Raw genomic sequence first — 25,297 nt, 5'->3', positions numbered from 1 at the left:
CCAGCCCTGACTCTCTCTCTCTCTCTCTCTCTCTCTCTCTCTCTCTCTCTCTCTCTCTCTCTCTCCCCCTCCCCTGGCAGGTCAAGGAAGTCCACCACAGCTGATGACAGAGGAATTCTCTCTATAATAAAGAACAATCCAAACACCTGTCCGACGATCAGCAAAACTCTTCAGGTGTGGATTTGTCAATGACCATTGTCCGCAGAAGACTTCAAAATGAACAGAAAAACAGAGGTTACACTGCAAGATGCAAACCACTGGTTAGCTGCAAAAATAGGATGGTCTAGTTACAGTTTGCCAAGAAGTACTTAAAAGAGCAACCGCAATTCTGGAAAAAGGTCTTGTGGACAGATGAGACGAAGATTAACTTATACCAGAGTGATGGCCAGAGCAAAGTATGGAGGAGCGAAGGAACTGCCCAAGATCCAAAGCACTTCACCTCATCTGTGAAACATGGTGGTGGGGGTGTTATGGACTGGGCATGTATGGCTGCTGAAGGTATTGGCTCGCTTATCTTCATTAATGATACAACTGCTGATGGGTGTAGCATAATGAATTCTGAAGTGGATAGACACATTCTTTCTGCTGAAGTTTAAACAAATGCCTCCAAACTCATTATATAGCATCATTCATATAACAGCAAGACAATGATCCCAAACATAGAAACATAGAAATTAGGTGCAGGAGTAGGCCATTCGGCCCTTCGAGCCTGCACCGCCATTCAATATGATCATGGCTGATCATCCAACTCAGTATCCCGTACCTGCCTTCTCTCCATACCCTCTGATCCCCTTAGCCACCAGGGCCACATCTAACTCCCTCTTAAATATAGCCAATGAACTGGCCTCGACTACCCTCTGTGGCAGGGAGTTCCAGAGATTCACCACTCTCTGTGTGAAAAAAGTTCTTCTCATCTCGGTTTTAAAGGATTTCCCCCTTATCCTTAAGCTGTGACCCCTTGTCCTGGACTTCCCCAACATCGGGAGCAATCTTCCTGCATCTAGCCTGTCCAACCCCTTAAGAATTTTGTAAGTTTCTATAAGATCCCCTCTCAATCTCCTAAATTCTAGAGAGTATAAACCAAGTCTATCCAGTCTTTCTTCATAAGACAGTCCTGACATCCCAGGAATCAGTCTGGTGAACCTTCTCTGCACTCCCTCTATGGCAATAATGTCCTTCCTCAGATTTGGAGACCAAAACTGTACGCAATACTCCAGGTGTGGTCTCACCAAGACCCTGTACAACTGCAGTAGAACCTCCCTGCTCCTATACTCAAATCCTTTTGCTATGAAAGCTAACATACCATTCGCTTTCTTCACTGCCTGCTGCACCTGCATGCCCACTTTCAATGACTGGTGTACCATGACACCCAGGTCTCACTGCATCTCCCCTTTTCCTAGTCGGCCACCATTTAGATAATAGTCTGCTTTCCTGTTTTTGCCACCAAAATGGATAACCTCACATTTATCCACATTATACTGCATCTGCCAAACATTTGCCCACTCACCCAGCCTATCCAAGTCACCTTGCAGTCTCCTAGCATCCTCCTCACAGCTAACATTGCCCCCCAGCTTAGTGTCATCCGCAAACTTGGAGATATTGCCTTCAATTCCCTCATCCAGATCATTAATATATATTGTAAATAGCTGGGGTCCCAGCACTGAGCCTTGCGGTACCTCACTAGTCACTGCCTGCCATTGTGAAAAGGACCCGTTTACTCCTACTCTTTGCTTCCTGTTTGCCAGCCAGTTCTCTATCCACATCAATACTGAACCCTCAATGCCGTGTGCTTTAAGTTTGTAAACTAATCTCTTATGTGGGACCTTGTCGAAAGCCTTCTGGAAGTCCAGATACACCACATCCACTGGTTCTCCAAACATATTGCTAAAGCAACAAAGGAGTTTTTCCAAAGCTAAAAAATTATCAATTCTTGCGTGGCAAAGTCAATCAACTGATCTGAACCTAATTGAGCAGGTATTTTATATGCTGAAGAGAAAACTGAAGCGGACTATCCCCCAATACAAGCATAAGCTAAAGATGGCTGCAATACAGGCCTGGCAGAGCATCACCAGAGAAGACACCCGGCAAATGGTGATGTCCATGAATCGCAGACTTCAAGCAGTCATTGCATGCAAAGGGTATGCAACTAAATATTAAAAATGACTACTTTCATTTACATGACATTGCTGTGTCCCATACATTACGGCGCCCTGAAATGGGGGGACTATGTATAAACACTGCTGTAATTTATACATGGTGAAACCAAAATGTATAAAAATGGCCTTTATTAAAATCTGACAATGTGCACTTTAACTACATGTAATTTTTTTCTATTACAAACGGAGGCAAATAAATAAATGATGGGTCTTTGTCCCAAACATTATGGAGGGCATGTATCACTGCATCAGCGATCATATGCCAAATCATTCAAAGGACATTTTCTGCTGGCCTCTTGTGACCAGCAGAATATCTCTATTATAGAGCCAAGCAACTGCAGATGCTCATTTACCAAGGAAAGACACAAAATGCTGGAGTAACTAAGCGGGTCAGGCAGCATCCTTGGAGAACATGGAGAGTTGGTGCTTCTTTAGACTGATTGCAGAGGTGAGGGGGTGAAAGAAAGCTAGAAGAGTGGAAGGGCAAAAAAGCTTGGCAGGTCATAGATGTACACAGGAGAGGGGAGCTTTTGATAGGAAAGTTGGACAAAGGCCAGAGATAAACAAACACATGGTTTGCGACAAAAGGTTTGGAGAGTTGAGAATTGTGAAGCTGGAAGATTGACGATGTGGGAATTGTGTAGCTATGGGAAGGAATGTTGGTAGAGGGGAGGGAAGTGGAGAGATAAGTGCAAGGTCAGCCGGGACTCAGGAGAGGGGAGGGTATTTTTTACCAGTTTTTTTTACCAGTTACCTAAAGTTCGGGTCAATGTTCATACGGTTGGGATGTAAGCTGCCCAAGCGGAATACTTGGTGTTGTTCTGCCAGTTTGCGTGTGGCCTCACTCTGACAATGGAGGAGGCCCAGAACAGAAAGGTCAGTATGTGAATGGGAAAGAGAGTTGAAATGGTTAGTTACTGTTATTCTCACAAGCACTACCGCAAGTGTTCAGCAAAACAGACGCAGAGTATTTGCTTGATCTCACCGATGTTCAGGAGGCCACATCGGGTACGCCAGTAAATTAGTTTCGCGGAGTGCATGTGCACCACTGTCTCACCATAAAGGACTGTTCGGGTCCCTGGATGGGGGTGAGTGAGAAGATATAGGATCAGGTGTTGCATCTGCTGCGGTAGAAGGGTAACGTATCCAGGGACAAGGTGGTTTGGGTGGGAAGAAATGAGTGAACCAAAGAACTGCGGAGGGAGCAGTCTCTGTGGAGGGCAGAAAGGGGTGGAGATGCGGAGGTGTGACTGGTGGTGGGATCACATAGGTGCTGGAAATGCCAGAGGATGCAAAGGTTGGTGGGGTAAAAAGTAAAAGAGAATATCTCCTTTATTTGGGTTGACATTTAACATGGTGAATATGCAGACTGAGCATGAATGATCTCCATAAGTTTGAACCAATCTTGAGGCTTTGTTGAGTGCTCACTTTCTGTCCGAGTGCTTCGGCTGAATTTGCTCCATCATAGAGAGATGCAACATAGAAATAGGTCCTTCAATCCTTTGAATCCATGCCGACCATGAACCACCCATTTATACTTTCAGTATCTGTGTCAAAGATAGAATTAGTAGTGCTACAGTATAACATAGATTTACACAGCTTGGAAACAGGTACTTTGGCCTAACATTCCCATGATGACCAACATGCCCATCTACACTAGTCCCCTTTGCCTGCTTTTGGCCCATGTCTCTCTAAACCTATCCTATCCATGTACCTGTCTAAATGGTTCTTAAACATTGCAATATAACCTGCCTCAACTAACTCCTCTGGCAGCTTGTTCCATGCACCTACCACCCTTTGTGTAAAAATGTAAACCTACGTCTTAGATTTTGATTCCTCTACACTGATCAATGAATTGAATACCTTTATTGTCATTCAGACCTTACGGTCTGAACGAAATTTCATGCCTGCAGTCATACATGCAATCATACAATAATAAACACCAATAAACACAAATTAACATCCACCACAGTGTATCCTCCAAGCACCTCCTCACTGTGGTGGAGGCAAAAATCTTAGGGCTGCAGTCTCTTCCCTCCTCTTCTCCCTCTGCGCTGAGGCGATTCCCCACCGGGCGATGGCACAAACAGTCCCGCGGCTCACCGAACCCCGCAAACGGGCCGGCTCAAACACCGCGGCCCGGGGTGGTCGAAGCTGCCGCCCTCCAGTCCAGCGGACGCAGCCGCCGGCCCGCGGCTGAACCCAGGACTCAGGACATAGCCGCCAGAACGCCGTCCCAGCCACCATAGCACCATTCCAGCCCCGAGCCGGATCGCCCTCACGTGAGCGCCGTTCCACCCTCGAGCGAGGCCGCTCCGACGGGAGCGCCATTCCTCCCTCGAGCTGGGCCGTTCTGACGGGAGTGCCGTTCCTCCCTCGGGCTGGGCCGCTCCGACGGGAGTGCCGTTCCTTCCTCGAGCTGGGCCGCTCCGACGGGAGTGCCGTTCCACCCTCGGGCTGGGCCGCTCCGACGTGAGTGCCGTTCCTCCCTCGAGCTGGGCCGTTCCGGCGGGAGTGCCGTTCCACCCTCGAGCTGGGCCGTTCCGACGGGAGTGCCGTTCCTCCCTCGGGCTGGGTCGCTCCGACGGGAGTGCCGTTCCTTCCTCGAGCTGGGCCGCTCCGACGGGAGTGCCGTTCCACCCTCGGGATGGGCCGCTCCGACGGGAGCGCCACAGCCCCGCACGGGAGAGTCTCAGCCCCGCGCCAGGCCGCCCTCACGGGAGCGTCACAGCTCCTCACGGGAGCGCCGTTCCAGCCCCGAGCTGGGCCGCCCTCACGGGAGCGAGCCCAGGGCAAGTCCTGACTGGCTGCCTCCGGAGTCTCGAGGTCGCCAGCTCCGCCATTGGGCCTCAGCGCAGACAGAGGCAGAGAAGGGGGATACGACAAAGTCGCATTCCCCCGAAGGGAGAGACAGCAAGCCCCGTTTCAACCCCCCACATAAACACAACCTAAAAACCAAAAACTTAACTAGACAAAACGAAAAAAAACAACACAAAAAAGTAAAGACAAACGGACTGCAGGCGAGCCGCAACCGTTCACCAGCGCCGCCACTTCCGATAATGATGAAGGATCTTTAACCTGAAATGTTTACTCTGTTTAACTTCTCACCGATGCAGAGCTTGCTGAGAAGTTCCAGCATTTCCTCTTTTTTTAATTTTAGAATTTTAGCATTTGCAGTATTTTATGTTTATTTCTCAAAATACTCTGCATTTATCCTATCCATCTACTTGTGGGCAGCGCGACTCTTGTCAGCAGCGGCCTCTGCAGTCCGTCTGTCTTTTTATTGTTTTCTGTCTTGTTCTATGTAGTTTTTATTGTTTTTTTTGTCGGGGTATGTGTGTGGGGGTGGGGTGGGGTGGGGTGGGGGAACTTTAAGGTCTTTCCCCTGCGCGGGAGACCCGACCTTTTCTTTGTCGGGTCTCCGTTGTCGTTGGGGCTGCAACGTGGAGCGGCCTCCAACAGGAATGACCTGGGGCTCCAGTCGCGGAGCTGCGGATTTACTCACCATCACGGAGCTGGCCGAGTCCGGAGCGGGTGGAGCTGTGGTGGAGCGCTGCTGTGACCCGACACCCGGAGTTTCGGAAGCTCCTACCACAGGTCTGTGGACGGTAATGCCGGGAGCCCGCGGGTCCCTGGTGGGAGACCGCTTTTCGGGGCTTCGCAACGGCGACTTCTCCCGCCCGAGTTGCGGGGTTGAAGTTTACCTGGAGCGGGGCCTTACAGCATCGCCCCGCGCGGCTTGGAATGGCCGCGGGACTTTGTGAGCGCCCGCCCGGGGCTCCAACACCAAGAGCCCGCCGGGGCTCCAACACCAAGACCCGGTGCGTGGCCTTGCATCGCCCGGCGTGGCTTTAATGGCTGCGGGACATTTAACATCGCCCGCCGGGGGCTTTGACTCTGTCTTTGACTCTGACATGGGGGGGAGAGGGGAGTGCAGGGGAGAGATATGTTTAAGTTTTGCCTTCCATCACATTGAGGAGGAATCACTGTGATGGATGTTTATGTGAATTGAATTGTGTTGGTGTGTGTCTTGGTTCTTTTTTTGTATGGCTGCAGAAACCAAATTTCGTTTGAACCTCATGTGAGGTTCAAATGATAATAAAAGGTATTGTATTGTATTGTATTGTAGAAGAGGTCAAACCAATTTGAGAAATAAACATAAAATGCTGCAAATGCTAAAATTCTAAAATTAAAAAAAGAGGAAATGCTGGAACTTCTCAGCAAGCTCTGCATCGGTGAGAAGTGAAACAGAGTAAACATTTCAGGTTAAAGATCCTTTATCAGTCTGGAAGGATGACACCAAACGCACCTTTGGAAAACCCTTGGTCTACATCACTAACAAGAACATGAACAGCAGGAGCATCTGATCAATCCCACTTGTAAATCCCCTTCCAAGTTAACTAGGAAGTATAATCCATATTTTACTATAACTGGATCTATATCCTGGACCCTTCCCCAAGGTATTGTGGCAGCACATTCATTAGAACAAACTCAGCTGTTTATAGGTGTCAGCTCACTACCACCTTCTCAATGACAATGAACTTCCCAACAAACATACTCTGAAACGAAAAACTGCCACTGAAGGGGAGATGCATTCGACCATGAACAAGTTATTGGTTGAGTAAACCTGATCATTTGCATGCACTTCAGCCAAGGAAAGGAACATCTCACACACCGTGCATTTCAATCATGCAAGTTTAAAAGAACCATGGCCCTTAGTGATTCTGACATCATCCACTCATTTTGCTCAGTAAACCAACAGCAGAAGCTGAGTCACTCATGGCTTTGTTACTCACTAAATGAACTCAATGTGCTGCTGATAACTATTTCCATTTTTGGATAAAATATACACATTCCTTCCAATTTCACTTTAACAGAATTTTGCTTCACACGCGGCTGAACATTCACAAGGTGAAACAGTGTTCATAGGAAATGCAACTTAGCCTGTGATTACAGTGTACAGTTGGCCTGGGAGAAAAAAATCAAACTAAACTTCTGAGAATTGATTAAAACATACTTTCACTTATTTATTTTAGGGCTTCTAGATATAAAAGAAAGAACCAACATTAATAATCACTGAGTGCACAGATCATCTTAAAGCGTTGCACAGCTGATAAATTACTTTTGAAGTGCACACTCTTGTGTGTGGAAACACATCGACACATCCGTGCACAGAATTAAAACAAATAATTTGCTGATGTTAGATGGACTTGAAACATCTGGTAGAAGAACTCCCATTACCTTCCTCAAATAGTCATAGGATCTATAAATATATATGCCTGTCAACATGCAAAAATGCATTGAGTTATGTTCTTATTTCTCATCTGTCAATGCAAAACTCCCAAAGTACTGCGCTGACCTTCAACTAAGGTCTTCAACTAAGGCTCTGGACTTAGACATGGATCATGATTATCTGATTCAGGAGCTAAGATGCTATGCATTCATTGAAATGGGCAGTTGGAAAATTTCAGTTCATAATATCCAAATATGGATTTTTCCTGGGTTGTAAATTCACCAGTTTGTCGCTAGTTTTAATCTAGTTTTAGAGATACAGCAGGGAAACTGGCCTTTTGGCCACCGAGTCCATGCCAACCTGTCATCACACATACACTAGTTCTTTCCTACACACACGAGAGACAATTTACAGAAGGCAATTAACCTACAAATCCGCTGTCATTGGAGTGTGGGAGGAAAGCCCATATGGTCACATGAGAATGTACAAACTCTGTACAGACAGCATCCATAGTCAGGATCGAATCAGGGTTTCTGTTGCTGTACGGCAGCATTTCTACCATTGCACCTCTGCACAGCATTATCACTTTTATGAAGATGTAATACATTCTATTTGTAGTGCCGATATAGGAATTATGTTATGACAGAGTTGATGTGATCAAGCTTTTCCCTTTGAGAATAGGGAAGATTCAAACAAGAGGACATGACTTCAGAATTAAGGGACAGAAGTTTAGGGGTAACATGAGGGGGAACTTCTTTACTCAGAGAGTGGTAGCGGTGTGGAATGAGCTTCCAGTGGAAGTGGTGGCAGCAGGTTCGTTGGTATCATTTAAAAATAAATTGGATAGGCATATGGATGAGAAGGGAATGGAGGGTTATGGTATGAGTGCAGGCAGGTGGGACTAAGGGAAAAAAGTTGTTCGGCACGGACTTGTAGGGCCGAGATGGCCTGTTTCCGTGCTGTAATTGTTATATGGTTATATGGTTATAAGGAATTTATAATGCAAATACATAAAATTGATTTTAGTTATGCAGTCCATCTCCCAGAAAGAAAGAAATACAATGTTGTCTTACATGGCCTTATGGATAGATTTTCCATAGGCTCATGAATTTATGCATTGTAAATAGTGGAAAGCCCTTATAAGTTTGGGGGTCAGGTTTGGATACTCTGACTTGCTTGTGTGACCATGGAAATTGTGTGGTTGACGCCGTCTAGTTTCTAGTCAATAATAATCCACAGAATATTGACAGTAAGGTCTTAGCAATGGGATTGCCATTAAATGTCAAGGATAGCCCTCTGAGACACAATCATTGCCTGGCGCTTTGAAGGCACGAATGTTACTTGCCACTTATCAGCCCATGCCGTGTGGTTGTCTAAATTTTGCTGTGTGAAGGCATGGGCTACTTCATTTACTGAGGAATTGCAAATGAAAACATGCACACTTCTAACTTTCTGATGGAAGGAAGGTAATTGATGAAGCAGCTTAAGATGGCTGAGCCTGAATCCAAGAGTGATGTCCGGGGTTGGAATGATAAACAATCACAACTACTATCTTCCTTTGTACAATTTCAATTTGTTTTGTAATCCTTTGTATTATTCAAAGAATGGGAGTGTTTTCACTTTGATGTTCACTGGCCAGTTTTACCACAATACCTTGACTCTATCAAAAGTCAAGATAAGAGCGGCACAGTGGCGCGCGCAGTGGTAGTGTTGCAGCCTTACATCGCCAGAGACATGGGTTTGATTCTCACTATGGGTGCTGTCTGTACGGAGTCAAACATTCTCCTGTGACTGTGTGGATTTTTTCCGGGTGCTCCGGTTTCCACCCACATTCCAAAGACGCGCAGATGTATAGGTTGATTGGCTTCTGTAAATTGTCCCTGGGTGTAGGATAGAACTAGTTTACGGGTGTTTGTTGGCCAGCGTGAATTTGGTGGGCCGAAGGATCTGTTTCCATGCTGAATCTCTAAACTAAACTAAAATAGTCGATATATGTTTGCCACGGTACTACCTTAAGATATATGATGGTATATATGATGGTATACTACAAAGTATATGATGGTTACATTGATGGACACGTTGACTATTCATGTAGGGCAAGTCATTGATCACATTGGAATTTTGTGTTTAAATTGAAGATTGCTCTCTGATATATCCCCTTTCAAATATGTCTAAATTGCCCCTGCACATACATTTGATCTCTCTACTCTTGCAAACTGTTGCCTTATTAAAAAAATGCATTCCCTCTTCAATGTCATTGATCAATTGTGGCCCATTTTGGTACAACTCCATGGTTGAAGCATCTCAAACATGTTCTCGTCTTTGTTGTCAGCTCTGATGCACCCAAACCAAAGTCATAAACAGCACCCACTTAAACCTTAATTGTGATGTCCAATCCCCTCTCATCCATTTAGAACTGTCTGCAATCTTTAACACTGACCTCCTCCCCAAATACCTTGCCTCCTTTACCAAAATTAGGTAGAATGCTTGTGGGGTTTTTTCTCCCAATCACTGCGGAAAAAAATAATTGTCTCACCACATCATAAATTCTTTCATCAGAAATAAAAGGAGAACATGCTGGAAACACTCAGCACTCAGGAAGTATCTTTGGAAACAGTTATCACTTAAAGTCCAGATCCCTTTATCAGGTTTGAACTGTTAACCATATTCCTTTCTGAAGATACTGCCTGATCTGCTGAGTATTTTATTTTTATTTTATCCTGGCATTCTACCTGATCCCAGGTTGAACTTCCAAGCTTCCATTTGCTCTGTCATTAACACAATTAACTACTCATCCATAACGCTAGCTATCTCCAAACCCTACTTCACACCATCTGTTAATAAAAACTTTAAGTGCATGTGTTCTGTCCAAACACAACTGTTCCAAAGCTCGCCCACTCAAAATCTGTCTGCACCCTAGCCTCCAGGAAATGCGTTGTATTACTTTGAAGAAATGAACCCATCTTAAATTTAAGCTAAGTATTCCACACAGACTTCACTCCACTGTCGTTTAGACTTCGCACAATCTATTTCTACTTATTTAAGACCCGCATTAAAACCTAGTTATTTCACCTACCTAATTTTGAAAATAGTGTCATCGAGTAGTCATACAGCACAGAAACAAGCCCTTTTTGCCCAACTCACCCATGTTAGGCAAGATCCCCCATCCAAAAAGTCCCATTTATCAGCGTTTGACCCATATTCCTCTAAATGTTTCCAGTCCATGTACCTGCCCAAATATATTTTAAGGGTTTTTAAATAAACACATCAGAAAATAAAATAAGTTCCTTCAGTACTTGCAAATTTAATACTAAACAAGCATTCCTAAACAAAGTACAGAATCTCACCCTCTTTGAAAAAGGTCCACATTGTAGAATTTGTGCAGCTCAACTGAGAACTCAACAGTTGCTTGTACCTCAGACATGATCTATCCAGCGCATCACCTGGAAACAAAGAAACCAATGAACAATTAAAGAAACCAATGAATAATACCGAATTGCATCAGTGATTCAAAGTTCAGTGATTCAAAGTTCAAAGTGTGCATTAAAAAATGATTAAGGTATTCCTAACTTCATCAGGATGTTGCACGGAATGGTAGACTGTAGTTATAGGAGAGATTGGATGTTGAGTTTATTCTCACTGAAACATAAGGTGCTAAAGGATGACCTTATAGAGGTTTATAAAATTATAAAAAGGCATAGAAAGGATAGATAGTCCAAATCTTTTTCTGAGGACAGGGTGTTTAGAGCTGGAGGGCAAGTTTGAAGGCGAGAGGGGAGTATATTACAGGAGATGCAAGGGAGCGGTTTCACCACACAGAGGATGGTAAACATGAGTGGTCACAAAGGTGGTAGAGACAGAATCCATTACATTTAAAAGTCATTTGGATATGTATTGGATAGGAAAAGTTTGGAGAGATATGGCCAAATGCGGTGAAATGAGATTAGCATAGATAGGCCACAAGGTTAGCATGGATGAGGTAGGCAGTAAGAGACAGGTTCTATGCAGTATGATTCTATGATCACCCACTCCTTTTTTATTGGTCATTGTGTGTATCTGTTTTTGTTTCTTTGTAACACGCCACTGTGCTTTCTTTCTTTTGCCATCCAACTTCCATTGATTGAATTGGGTACACAGTCAAGCCATCGATTTTAAATAAATTAGGCTAAGTTAAACAGCTTTTTTTCATCCCCTTTGAAGTCACAATGCGTTCACTGTACAGTTCTTTACAAATGAGTAACCTTTCATATTCTAGAACTAGCAACTGGATATTCTTGGCCATTGAAGATGGCCAATGATACATTATCAGGTCTATGCGCCTGATACGGAACAAATTGTATTACATTACGCACATGAATAGTTCTGTGAATCTAAGTTGAACCACATTAAGAGTCCTCTAAAGTTAATACTCATTTTCTGAAATATAGTGCCGAAAATCCAAATTTGATTTAAACAAACATTGCACAACTGAAACAAAGAAAATGCTGAGAAAATTCACCAGGTCAGACAGCACTTGTGGAAAGAAAAAGTCTGTTTCTCTTTTCATGGATGCATGACTGGCTGTGATTTTCCTTTATTTTCTGTTGTTGTTTCAGATTTTCAACATCTGCAGTGGTTTTTTTTTCAACATTTAAGTAATTTTTGGACACCGAGCTGGCAAAAAAACCCCCACAATTGCTTAAATCAATACTAATAGCAACTTGCAAGATGTTGTTCACAAAAAGTATACGGGCTTCCCCTTTTTACTTCCACATTATTATGTTTGTCGTATTCTTTTCAGAAAAGAATGACTGCGTATTTTGTATAAACATAAGCGGAACAATCTGAATGTCCAAGGAATGTTATACTCACTGCATCATTATGGATACTGCTCAGAGCTAAAGGAGCCATTCTTTGAAAAGTGAACCAAAATGTCACACACGTGAGCAGATGGCATCACATACATAAAATAATTATTGTTAGAGATTAATCTTATTCATTGCTATTTTCCTACCTACAGAACAATAATGCATGTCTGCTAAAGATATGAACATTCTAAAACATTTTTAATTCAGTTTGTAAGATAAAACTGAGTTATGAAAAAAATGCTTCCGTGTGAGATCACACATGTGACTAGTCATGTTTGACCTCTGACCCTAAACAAATATAGTCAGCATAACGTTAAATTTTCACGATAAACTTAAAAAAAAAAAAAAAGAATTATATGTACAGTACAAAACAATATACCTGTAATGCTTTCAGAATTAGAAGAGTATGCCACAATTTTTCTTTTCTTTTTTGTCACACACGTGACTAAGAATGGGCCTAAAGTTCTCTCTGCCTACTTTGAGACAAATAGAAACAAGGACATTTTTTTTTCCATTTATTAATTTAAAGGCTTAGGATGTCCTTTGCATGGCTGATATTATTTGCTCATCTCTTTTTTATTTTATTTTATTTTTTTATTTTATTTTTTTTAATTAGAAGTACAGTAAATTACAGTAATACACATCACATATATCTTATTACATTTGTTGTACCACTTCGTTTTTCGAGCTTTAAAAAAAGTAGTAATAAAAGAAGTAAGGAAAGTGAGCAAGAGTCGTGAAGGTGCAGGAAAGTGTTGGGAAAAGAAAGCCCCTTAGGGATGAAGTTAGAGAAGGAAGTAAAGAAAGGAAATAGACCCTTGAAAGAAAAGAAAAAAAAGTAGAAACAATCGCTCTATTATAACACAAAACTCCGCAAAAAAGGATATACCAACCGTTTTTTTTTTTACCCCCCGTTACCAGATCCTGGTATCATTTATTTTTTAAATTACTATTGCACCTTATGCTTGTAATAGTTCCATAAATGCAGACCACGTCTTTTGGAAGTGGTCTGCTTTGCCTGCTAGGAGGAGTCTCATCTCTTCCAGGTGTAATGTTTCGAACATGTTTGAAATCCACATTTTTATTGTTGGTATTGGAGCGTTTTTCCAGAATTTGAGTATAAGCTTTTTTCCCATTATTAACCCGTAATTAAGTAAGTTCTTTTGAACCACGTTTAGTTCGGGGTTACCTTCCCAATATTCCAAAAATGATCCATTCTGCTTTTGGCACAAGTTTTATTTTAATTAATTTTGTGAAGATTTCAAATATTTAGTTCCAGAATTTTTGGATTTTTATACAAAAAACAAATGAGTGCGCTATGGTAGCTTCTTGTGACTGACATTTATCACAATTGGGGGAGACATTGGGGAAAAGTTTATTTATTTTAGTTTTTGAATAATATAGTCTATGTAATGTTTTGAATTGAATTAGAGTATGTCGTACGTTGATCGAGCATTTATGCACATATAGTAAGTGTTTATCCCAGCTATCTTTTGAAATTTTTATAGCTAGTTCTTGTTCCCAGTCTCTTCTAATACCATCGGTTGTAGGTATTTCTATATTTAAAATAATGTTGTATAAGTATGATATTAGATTTGCTGATTCAGCCTTTGTCTTCATGGCTTCATCCAATAAGTCTGGGGGCATGTTATGATAGTCTTTTGTGTATTTTTTCAGATAGTCACGGATTTGAAGATATTTAAAATATTGATTATTTTTCAAATTATATTTCAGTTGTAATTGTTGAAATGATAATAATTTTCCCAATTCATACAAGTCTCCGAGCATTTTGATTCCCATTCTTTCCCATTGTGTAAATGATTTATCTATAATTGAAGGTTTAAACAACGGATTATTGACTATTGGCATTAAAAGATTTCTTAATTTTAGATTCTGTTTTATTTGTTTCCAAGTTCTAATTGTATTATGTATCATTGGATTTTTATTGTAATTTTTGTTATTCAGATTCATTGGTGAGAGGAGAGTCGCTCCTGTACTGCACGGCGAGCAGTCCTCTCTCCATTACAATCCGGTCCACCTGCTGGGCAGAGTTGTCCAGCAGGTGAATCATATTTTTAATATTTACTGCCCAATTATTGTACATAAAGTTAGGGAGCGTTAGAGCACCCATCTCTTTTGGTTTACAAAGGTGTGCTCTTTGTATTCTGTGGGATTTATAATCCCATACAAAATTTGTAATGTCTGAGTCTAGTTTTTTGAAAAACTTTTTTGGAGGATATATAGGTATTGATTGAAATAAATATAGGATTTGTGGTTAAAAAGATAATTTTTATAGCATTTATTCGACCTATTAAAGACATCGGGAGCGTTTTCCAGAATTTGATTAGATTATTTAGTTTCTTAAGTAAGGGACTATAATTGGCATTAAACATAGCGTGATAGTTTCTAGTAATTTCAATTCCCAAATATTTGAATTTTTCTGTGGCTATTTTAAAGGGGAATTTCAAGAGATGTGTTGAGTCTTTCGGTTTTATCGACATAATTTCACTTTTGTTCCAGTTTATTCTGTATCCTGAGAAAGATCCAAAGTCCTCAATTAGATTTAATATGTTTGGTATACTGATTTGGGGTTTTGTGATATACAGTAGTACATCATCTGCATATAAAGATATTATGTTATTTTAATATTTTGTATTATAACCGTAAATATCCGGGTGTGTTCTGATTTTTTCAGCTAAGGGTTCAATTACCAGAGCAAATAACAGCGGTGATAATGAACATCCTTGTCTATTGCCCCTTGATAATTGGAATTTCGTAGATAGTATATTATGTTAATATTCTAGCCGTGGGTTTGTTATATAATAATTTTATCCATGCGATGAAGTTCTCTCCCATTTGAAATTTTTGCAATACTTTAATCATATAATCCCATTCTACTTGATCAAACGCTTTTTCTGCGTCCAATGAAATGATAGATAACTCTTGTTCTTGAGGTTTGTGAGAGTGCATTATGTTAAGCAGACATCTCAGGTTATTAAATGAATGTCTATTAGGTATAAATCCCGTTTGATCCTCATTTATTAATTTACTAACATATTGACTTAGTCTTCTAGCTAGTGTTTTCGCTAATATTTTTTGATCCGTATTTAACAAAGCAATAGCTCTATATGAGCCTGGTTCTTCTACATCTTTATCTTTTTTAAGTATTAATGTGATCGTTGATTCTGCTAGTGTTTCAGGTAAGATTTGTGCTTTAAAAGCGTATGTATACATTTTCTGTAGACGTGGTGTAACTATGTCGTAAAAACATTTATAAAATTCATTACTGAAGCCGTCTGGACCTGGTGTTTTTCCATTCTTAAGTGTGTTTATTGTGTCTTCTATTTCCTTAGATGTAATTTGTGCTCCCAGTTCCTCTTGTTCCTTCAGTTCTAGTTTTGGAAGGTTACAATTGTCCAGAAATTCTGAAACTTTATTATTGTCTATTAGCGTTTTTGATGTGTATAAATTCTTGTAAAATTGAGCAAATTTTTTATTGATATCATTAGGTATTGTTAATAATTCCCCTCTATCTGATTTAATCTTTAAAATTGCATGATCTTTTTCCCGTTTTTCAGTTGGCGTGCCAAAAGTTTATGGGGTTTATCCCCAAATTCTAAATGTTCTTGTTTTCTAATTTGGAATAGTCTTATAAATTTCTCTGACAATAATTTATTTAGCTTAAATTTTAGTGTTAAAATTTTATTATGTTTATCCATAGTTGGATCTTTAGCATTATCTATATCTAGTTGTCTGATTTGTTCTTCTAATTGTCTTTGTTCATTCTTATGCCAGGTGCCTGAGTCTCCTCCCTTCCCCACACGAATTAAATAGCACTTAAACTTTCAGTATTATCTACGTTAATTCTAAAATTTGTTATTTATTATTTCTTTATCCCTGCTTAACTGTCTCGCTCTATATACGAGCTAGTCAGTCTTTTTAACACATTATTACATTTTGCCCATTATATAGTTCAAGTTAGTTTCCATTTATATTTCTATATTAGTATTGTTAATTATTGTTAATTCTCTATATTTTGTAAAGCTATTTTAAGATCTTAAACCGCCATTTGTCCGTGTGATGTTTTCCACATTCGGCTCTGCTGTTCGTCTCTGCGTTGCTTATCAGTCTTTCCTTCATTTTGAACAAAGAATGTCCTTGAGTTGAATTCCAAAGCGTCCAAAGGAGATAAGGTGTCTAGACCAGCGCACGGGAAATGCTCTTCCATTTTAAACTTTTAGAGAATGGTGTTTCTTCCCTTATCTTCAGGTGTTCTCTGTGAAGTAATAAAAGGAAAGAATTTGTCCATATCGTCCCGCTGCCTTGATTAATCTTCTGTTTCTGCCACAATCTCTTGGGCATATTTATAAAATGAGTCCGAATTAGTGAAAGTTTTCTCTTTTCCCTTGAAAGTAATGCGCATCCTGGCCGGATAAAAAACGCCACATCTGACATCTTTAACTCCATGGAGAATCTGTCTAGTCTGTGAGAACTTTCTTCTCTTTTGCACGATCTCATAGGGATAATCCCGGAGGAGTTTGATAGAGTCGTTTCCAAACGTCATCTTCACTCCGTATTTGATTTTTTTCATCAGCTCTTCAAGTGCTGAAATGTCCCGAAGTTTGACTATGATCTGTCGTGGGTGGGCTGGATCTGCTTGTGATCTTGGCTTAAATCTGGGTATTCGATGTGCCACTTCAATTTCCGGTTCCACAGGTAAATTGAGTGCATGTTTGATTAAGTTGGCAGAGAACTCGCGGGCGTTGTTTCCCTCTGCCCCTTGTGTTATGCCCAGTATTCGTAAATTTTGGCGTCTTGAGCGAGCTTCGAGATCAAGACCTTTATCTGAGACTTTCGCCAGTTGACTCTTGAGACTGTCTAGTTCTAGCTTCATTCCCTGCATATCTTCAGCCATTTCAACAACTGTTTCCATGTCTTTCATTGCAGTTACATGTGAAGAAACAATTACATGCAAAGCCTCAAACTTCTTCGTAGATTCTTCTTCCCCCTTATTCATTCTCCCCGTTAGCTCTTCTTACACATCCTCAATTCGTTTTTGTATAATGCCAATGCAGTCAATAACTTTTTGATTACCAGCATTGCTGTTCGACATATTTCCCATCAATTTAACATTAATATTTCCCATCAATTTAACATTAATATTAATATTTTCCATCAGCAGTGGGGCCTCGGCATCAACAAGAGCCTTGGCGATGGCGCCTCGTGATCGACCCACATGGGTGGTCCAGAAGTTGTTGGTGATATTAATTTCAAGGAATTAGAAGTTTTCAACTATCTCTACTTCGGCACCGTCAATTCAAATTGGGGTAGATGTTCCACATCGCTTCCTGAAGTCGATCACTATCTCCTTTGTCTTGCTGACATTGCAAGAAATATTGTTGTCTCGACACCTAGACACGAGGTTCTCAATCTCCTTCCTGTATATGTCTCATCATTATTTAATATTCAGCCAACAGTGGTGGTGTCATCTGCAAATTTGAAAATTGAATTAGGTTTGTCATGCGTGTACAAGGAGTAATGAAGGGGGGTAAGAACGCATCCTTGCTGATCCCCGGTAATGAGGATTATTGCAGAAGATGATTTGTCCCCCTATCCTCACTGATTGCGGTCTGTTGCTCAGGAAGTCGAGGATCCAGTTGCAAAGATGAATGCTGACATCAAGTCGAGAGTTTGGTCCATATCTTTTCTGGTCCAATTATTTTACTGATGATCTATATTAAAATAACCACCTTTCTAAAAAGAAACGATGAACAAAAAAAAAATGCGGGATTATTGGGTGAAATGGGGAGGGAGAGGGAGAACACAGTGCAGAGAAAGCCACTGAACTGTGAACAAGAGAAAAGCCACGCAAGCATATTGTACTGCATAATCACTCACTTATTCAATAAAGTATCTGAGAAAATGTGGACAGGAAAAAAGGTACATAACTTTAATTAACTAATTGAAGTATAATGTTAGTAGGGTTTTAATTGATCACCGATGATGTTGGTCTCAGCACAATCTTGCAGAATAAGCTTACAATGCACTACTTCGCTATAGCATGAAATTCATATTCAACAAATGTTATAAAATAGATTATTGCTTTGGGAGCACATCAATTCATTTTCTTAAAAGCAACCATGAACATGAAAGCTCTTAAATTTGCAGGTACACTATACATTTAATATGTCTAGAGGGTGCTGACACACCAAAGCAGCAACTATTCCAAGACACAAAATGTTGGAGTAAATCAGCGGGATAGGCAGCATCTCTGGAGAGAAGGAATGGGTCATGTATCGGGTCGAGACCCTTCTTCAGACTGATGTCGTGGGATTGGGCGGGAGATAGAATGTAGTCGGAGACAGTAAGATTGGTGGGAGAACTGGGAAGGGGGAGGGGATGGAGAGAGAGGGAAAGCAAGGGCTATTTGAAATTAGGGAAGTCAATGTTCATACCACTGGGGTGTAAATTACCCAATCAAAATAGGTGCTGTTCCTCCAATTTGCTCTGGGCCTCACTCTGAGAATGGTGGACGCCCAGGACAGAAAGGTCAGATTGGAAATGGGAGGGGGAGTTAAAGTGCTGAGCAACTGGAAGATCAGGTAGGTTAAGGCGGAACGAGCGGAGGTGTTCAGCGAAATGATCGCCGAGCCTGCGCTTGGTCTCGCTGGTGTAGAGGAGTTGATACCTGGAAGAGCGGATACAGTAGATGTGGTTGGAGGAGGTGCAAGTGAGCCTCTGCCTCACCTGAAAAGACTGTTGGGGTCCTTGGCTGGAGTTGAGGGGCGAGGTAAAGGGACAGGTGTTGCATCTCCTGCGGTTGCAGGGGGAAGTACCTGGGGAGGGGTGGTTTGGGTGGGAAGGGACGAGTTAACCAGGGGGTTACAGAGGGAACGGTCTCTGCGGAAAGCGGAAAGGGATGGAGTTGGGAAGATGCGGCCAGTAGTGGGATACTGTTGGAGGTGGCAAAAATGTTGGAGGATTATATGCTGTATGCGATGGCTGATGGGGTGGAAGGTCAGGGCAAGGGGGACTCTGTCCTTGTTGCGAATGGGGGGAGGGGGAGCAAGAGCAGAGCTGTGGGATATCGAGGAGACCCTGGAGAGAGCCTCATCTATAATTCAGTAGAATCTAGGGAAGTGCATGAGAATGTCAGGAGAATAAAAATGGGTGCTTGGTGATTGGTATGATCCCTATAGGCCAAAATACCTATATTTAGATGACATGACTCTCTATGGCCTTTTGCCTCAAGCAGTCTATGATGACTGACCCTCAATGGCAAGACCAGCCATCGTAGTGTGAACCAGTAATATATATCCGAGTGTTTAAGTTTGCTGCAGCCCCAAGTGCTCGAATGAGGATGAACCCACTCTCAGGTGTGAGAAGTATCACACTGAATAAGTGTTATTATCTAGTTTTCCTTCTCGAGCAATGGAACCATGCAGCATAATAAAGTAGACACAAAATGTTGGAGTAACTCAGCGGGACAGGCAGCATTTCTGGAGCGAAGGAATGGGTGACGTTTCGGGTCGAGACCCTGCTTCAGGCTGTTCTCAGACCCCCGTTACTCCAGCATTTTGTGTCTACCTTCGATTTAAACCAGCATCTGCAGTTCTTTAAAGAGGGGGTGCAGGGAGGTATTATTTGAAAATGGAGAATTAAATTTTAATAACATTTGGTTGTAAGCTACCCAAGTGAAGTTTGAGGTGGTGTTCCTCCAGTTTGCGTGTCGGCTCACTCTGTCAATTGAGGAATCCCAGAACAGAAAGGTCATATGGGAATGGGAATGGTTAGCAATCAGAAGATCCAGCAGGCCTTGGCCGATGGAGTGCTAGTGTTCGGCAAAATAATTACCTTGTCTATGTTTGGTCTCGCCGATGTAAAGGAAACCACATCAAGAGCAACAGATGGGCTGGGATTTAACTACTAGAAAGAAGATGGTAAGATATTGATAATTTTCCCCCATTGGGTGCTGCAGCCAACTGCAACTCAGGCCAATGCAATATTGTGGTCAACAGTCAGAAGGTACTTAATACTGCAATTCTCTGCTTACAGATTTTAAAATAATTATCTTTCATGAAGCTCCCTCGCTTTGAGAAAATAACAAAAAAGAATAAATCATTTAATTAAGCAGCATTTAATTTTGCTATTCCAGCTGCTGCAGAGATTTTATATCAAGATAATTGAACATTTTCAGGAATAAAGCTCACTCATTCACAGAAAAAGCACCGTACAGCATGTACATGACTTGATCAACTACCTTACCAATGGGATTTAAGAAAGTGCTTTCTTTTGTTAAATTTCCACAACTCTTCTTCTCAAGTCATTGACTCACACTACCGTACATTTGGAATATCATGGACAATTTTGGGACCTATATCCAAGGAAGGATGTGCTGGTTTTGGAGAGGGTCTAGAGGAGGTTTACAAGAATGATCCTTGGGCTAATGAATGAGGAGCGTTTAAACATTTTGGGCCAGTACTCACTGGAGTTTAAAACAGTAGGGGGAGTAACTCATTGAAATCTACCAGATAACGAAAAGTCAAGATAGTGATCTTTTGTGTGATGGATTTAAGAGTAAAGTGCAGTTCTGGAACCTGGTGCTGGTCATGTGTACAACATGGCATGCCCATCAAAACCAAATGACTGCAATTGGGTTCCTAATGCCAGCAACAATGGTCTGCGTGAAAACACTGACACATCTTAGTTATCCCGCTGATGAATTTGAAGGATTTTGTGGAGCTTGAACAGATACCGACCCTCCATTGCTTTGATGCCGACAGAGAGTAGAATGTGTCTTAGAAAGAAGATGGGTCATTGCTGCCTGATGCACATGAAGTCCACCATCAATGTCTGCCATTTGCCTTAATTGAGAGGAATGTTCAAGCTATGAAAAACAGTCCATATTTTCCAAGGTCTCATCATAGACCTCAATTGCCATTGGAAATTGTTGTACAGTAGGGCAGATTAGTAGAGGACCTTTGTTTAGAGGTTGTCAAGTATAACGTTAAGTTATTTGTATGCTCAGTGAATGAGTTGACAAAGGCCTTTAGGTTTGACGCACTGCAGCTCAATGGTTCAGATTTAGATTAATTAACGTAAACATTTTAAATTCTGGAACCACAGTGAACAGCAGATGCTGGTATATGAAGGGGAAAAAAATAGAATGCTGCTAGAGAAACTCAGCGAGTCAGGCATCATCTGTGGAGGAGTCAGTCATGCAGCGTAGAAACAGGCCTTTCAGCCCAACTTGCGTATGCCGACCAACATAACCCATCTACACTAGTTCCACAGGCCTGCTTTGGCCCATATCCCTCAAAACTTACCCTATCCATGTACCTGTCAGAATGCAGGCTGACCAAAATGGCTCACTTTTCTGTATTAAATTCCATTAACCATACCGAGAATGAAGGGGGACCCGACGTGTGGGGGGGTGGGGGGGTGGGAGACAGCAAGCTGCGGTCACGTGTGTTGGCAGGCAGTAGGTAGGACTGTTCGGGGAACATTTTTAACGTTGTCAATGACAAACTTGTATACTGCCTAGGCAAGGTCTGCTATATGATTTTGCTGGGATGTATGCTAAACAAAGCATTTCACTGCACCTAGGTACATGTGATAACGTATCATTCAATTGAACAGACAAAAAATAAGCCTAGATTTAGAGGTATTAATAAATACAGGGTATTGTAATATGGTGAATAAAACTGATTGTGGTTTAGGTCTAGACAGTTGAAGAGTGATAGAAGAGCTTTATTAGAATGGTACCAAGGATGATGTACTGTAATTAATCATGATCAAAGGCCAACGATTCTGGGTTTACTCTTTTGAAGGCAGAGAGGATTAAGATAACTCGTCATTGAGATGTTTAAGACAAGTACGGTTTTAATGGAGTAAATAAGGGGAAGCTTTGCTATTGCAAAGGTGAAAGTGGAAAGATTTAATAGGAACTTGAGGGGCAACTTTTTCAACACAAGGGATGGTAAGTATATGGAACGAGCTGCCAGAGGAGGTAGTTTAGGTAAGTAATATAATATAATATAACTAGACTAAGTGGGACCTGTTGGGTCCCAGCATCACACGGAAGGGCTGGTCCCCCAACGCAATATTCCACCTCTCCACCAAATCCAATATTGCTGGCCAGTGGGGGGGGGGGGGGTGGGAACAAGTGCAGTTTCATGCCATTTCAAGTAGTATGCAAGGCCACCAAATTCAGGTGCAGTTTCATGCCATTTCAAGCAGGGTGCAAGGCCACCAAATTCAAGTGCAGTTTCATACCATTTCTAGCAGGGTGCAAGGCCACTAAAGGCAGCGAGTCATGACCCTCCTCCATCTTGCAGAGACTGAGCCACGCCCACACTTCTGGGTTTTATAGTACCTCCCCCTCCCACCCGAGGGGCGTGGCCTTCATGGCGTGATTGACAGGAGAGAGAATCTTAACATTTTTTAAACACTAATAACTCCTTTATTTTTCATCGATGGGGAAAATCCTCGGCACCTGATGCGCGGAGGGGGACTCTGAGTCAGATGGTCAAAAATCACAGCCGTACATGGTAGCGTTTTTTCTAAAATAAATATAAAGCGCAAACAGGAAGTGGTCAAGTTTAGACTTTTAATTATATAGAACGCAAGGCAACTTTAATTAGGCAAGGCAACTTTAATTAGGCAAGGCAACTTTAATTAGGCAACACAGCATTAGCATTTCCAAACCAAAGGCAACACAGCTTTAGCATTTCCAAACCAAAGGCAACACAGCTTTACCATTTCCAAACCAAAGGCAACACAGCTTTAGCATTTCCAAACGATATTTTCAAACCACATTAAGGCCACTGACAGGTCAGTAAAACCACTCACAGTTTAATAGACATGTGTTCATTGTTATTCACAGCTCAGACTGAGAGACGTGACCCTCTCGCTCCCCCATCTTGCAGAGACCTACTGAGGCACTCAATACTTCCGGGGTTTATAGTCTCTCCGGAAGTGGCGTGGCCTTCAGGAGAGAATCTCAACATTTTGTAAACACTAATAACTCTTTTATTTTGCATCGATGGGAAAAATCCTCTTGTCCTGCGCAGCAGAGGGGGACTCTGAGTAAGATGGCCAAAATCACAGCCGTAAGTGGCAGCGTTTTTACTAAAATCAATATACAGAACAACAGGAAGTGGTCAAGATCAGACTTTTAGTAATTATAGATAACATTTAAAAAAATGTTTAGAGGGATATGAGCCAAAGCAAGCAAGTGGGATTTGTGTAGATGGGCATCTTGGTCAGCCTGGGCAAACAGGGCCCAATGCCCTTTTTCCATACTGTATGACTATAAAAGGGTGACCTTTCGAGAGTTTAGAGTTTCCTTTATTGTCATTCAAACAATTATAGTTTGAACGAAATTGTGTACCTTGCAGTCATGACAGAAAAAAACCCAACAGAACACACAATGAACACAGTTTAACACAAACATCCATCAAAGTGAATCTCCAGGGACCTCCTCACTGTGATTGAAGGCAAAAAGTCTTAAAGTCTTATCTCTCTTCCTTGCTTGTTCTCCCGCTGCGTTGAGGCGATCCAGGCTTTCAATGTTGGGCCTCCCGCCGGGTGATGGTAATTCCCGCGGCCGAATCCAAGCTCCGCAAACGGGCCGATTCAAACTCCGCGATCCGGGGCGGAGGAAGCTGCCACCCTCCAGTCCAGCGGTCGAAACTGTTGTTGTGGGAGCTCCCGAGAATCGGTCACCAACCTGGGACCTGCGAACTCCCGATGTTACCGTCCACAGGGCCCGCAGCCGAAGCCTCCGAAGTCGGGTCACAGCCACAGCGCCATTACAGCCTCAGAAGTCAGCCAGCGCCGTGATGGTGAGTCCACAGGCTCTGCCACCGGAGCCTCAAGGTCGATTCTAGTTGGAGGCCGGCAACTCCACGATATAAGGCCTCTGCGCTGACGGAGACGGAGATACGACAAGGAAAAGGTCGCATCCCCGTTGAAGGAAGAAATTAAAAAAAGTTTCCCCAACCACCCCACACATACATAACAAAAAAAAAACTAAAACATACATCTAACAAGACAAAAGAAAACAAAAAAGGAAAAGACAGACGGACTGCAGGCGCTGCCACTTCCGGAATGGAAGTGAGAGGTAAAGTGAGAGGTAAAAAAAATACAATACTGTCAGGATAGATGGCAAAACCATATTCAACAATACATTTTGGAATATTAAAACATCTGAAGGAAGGGAAAAGAAAAATCAAAAAGCTATTAAGAACAGTGAAATTAATTGGATAGTTCTTAAAGATAAAAGGCCCTAATGGCATTCTTCTGTGCTTTATCAAACTGTGATCAATGGTTCTCCAATTTTATTGATGTACATACATCTGGTGAGATTTCCCCTTCAGTTTGCTTCTGTTTTCATTATCCTCCTGGGAGATGAGCTTTGATTAACAAGTCTTTACCACCCTCGCTCAGACAGCATGGTCATCACAACCTAGCTCACATCACATTTTCTCTCCATCTCTTCCCAGTCTCTTAAAACATGCCCGTTTCAATTCTTCTCAGTTCTTGATTAAAGGTCAATTAACCAGACTTCTCCCTACACTGATGCTGCTTAGCCTGCAAATAATTTCCAGTATTTCCTCTTTTCATATTGGCTTCTAAATAGTTCAAATATGTTTGTTGTCATCAGGCTTCTGAACGGCCTTCCATAAACTTGGGTACAGTCCAAATCTCCTCGACCTCATTGCAGACATTGGACTTTGTCTTTGGCTAAGAACTATTTGTACACTGTATCTTTTCCTTCATTTTATCTTATTTTATTTATTTATAGATTGATACTTTATTATCACATGTGAACGGTCACAGTGAAATTCTTTGTTTTGCATACCATACACTAGGTATCAAGGCACACAAAGAGTTGCATCGCATAGGGTGCCGACAAAGCTACAAAGTATTCATTACAGTCTTTAATAGTCCCTTTATGTTGTCTCTCCCCCCTCCCCCCACCCCACCCCACCCGACCCATGCTTGGTCTCTGTTCTCACGGGTGCACAAAAAAAAGTCATACTTAAGTTTGACTTGAT

At 41.9% G+C, this 25,297-nt stretch overlaps 1 protein-coding gene across 1 annotated transcript in view; it reads right to left on the bottom strand.

The window, feature by feature from the left end:
* fam135b (family with sequence similarity 135 member B) overlaps nucleotides 1–25,297 on the bottom strand; it is a 423,599-nt gene that overhangs the window by 297,660 nt on the left and 100,642 nt on the right. Inside the window, exon 2 of the mRNA XM_033019952.1 lies at nucleotides 10,737–10,832. Within this exon, the coding sequence (XP_032875843.1) occupies nucleotides 10,737–10,813 (77 nt within the window). The 5' untranslated portion in view covers nucleotides 10,814–10,832. The remainder of the gene's footprint in view (nucleotides 1–10,736; nucleotides 10,833–25,297) is intronic.

The sequence above is a fragment of the Amblyraja radiata genome, chromosome 4 (genome assembly GCF_010909765.2).
Source record: "Amblyraja radiata isolate CabotCenter1 chromosome 4, sAmbRad1.1.pri, whole genome shotgun sequence".
NCBI classification, from domain to species: domain Eukaryota; kingdom Metazoa; phylum Chordata; class Chondrichthyes; order Rajiformes; family Rajidae; genus Amblyraja; species Amblyraja radiata.
Note: the sequence above shows the minus strand (reverse complement) of the source record. Positions and strands in the feature narration are given on the sequence as shown.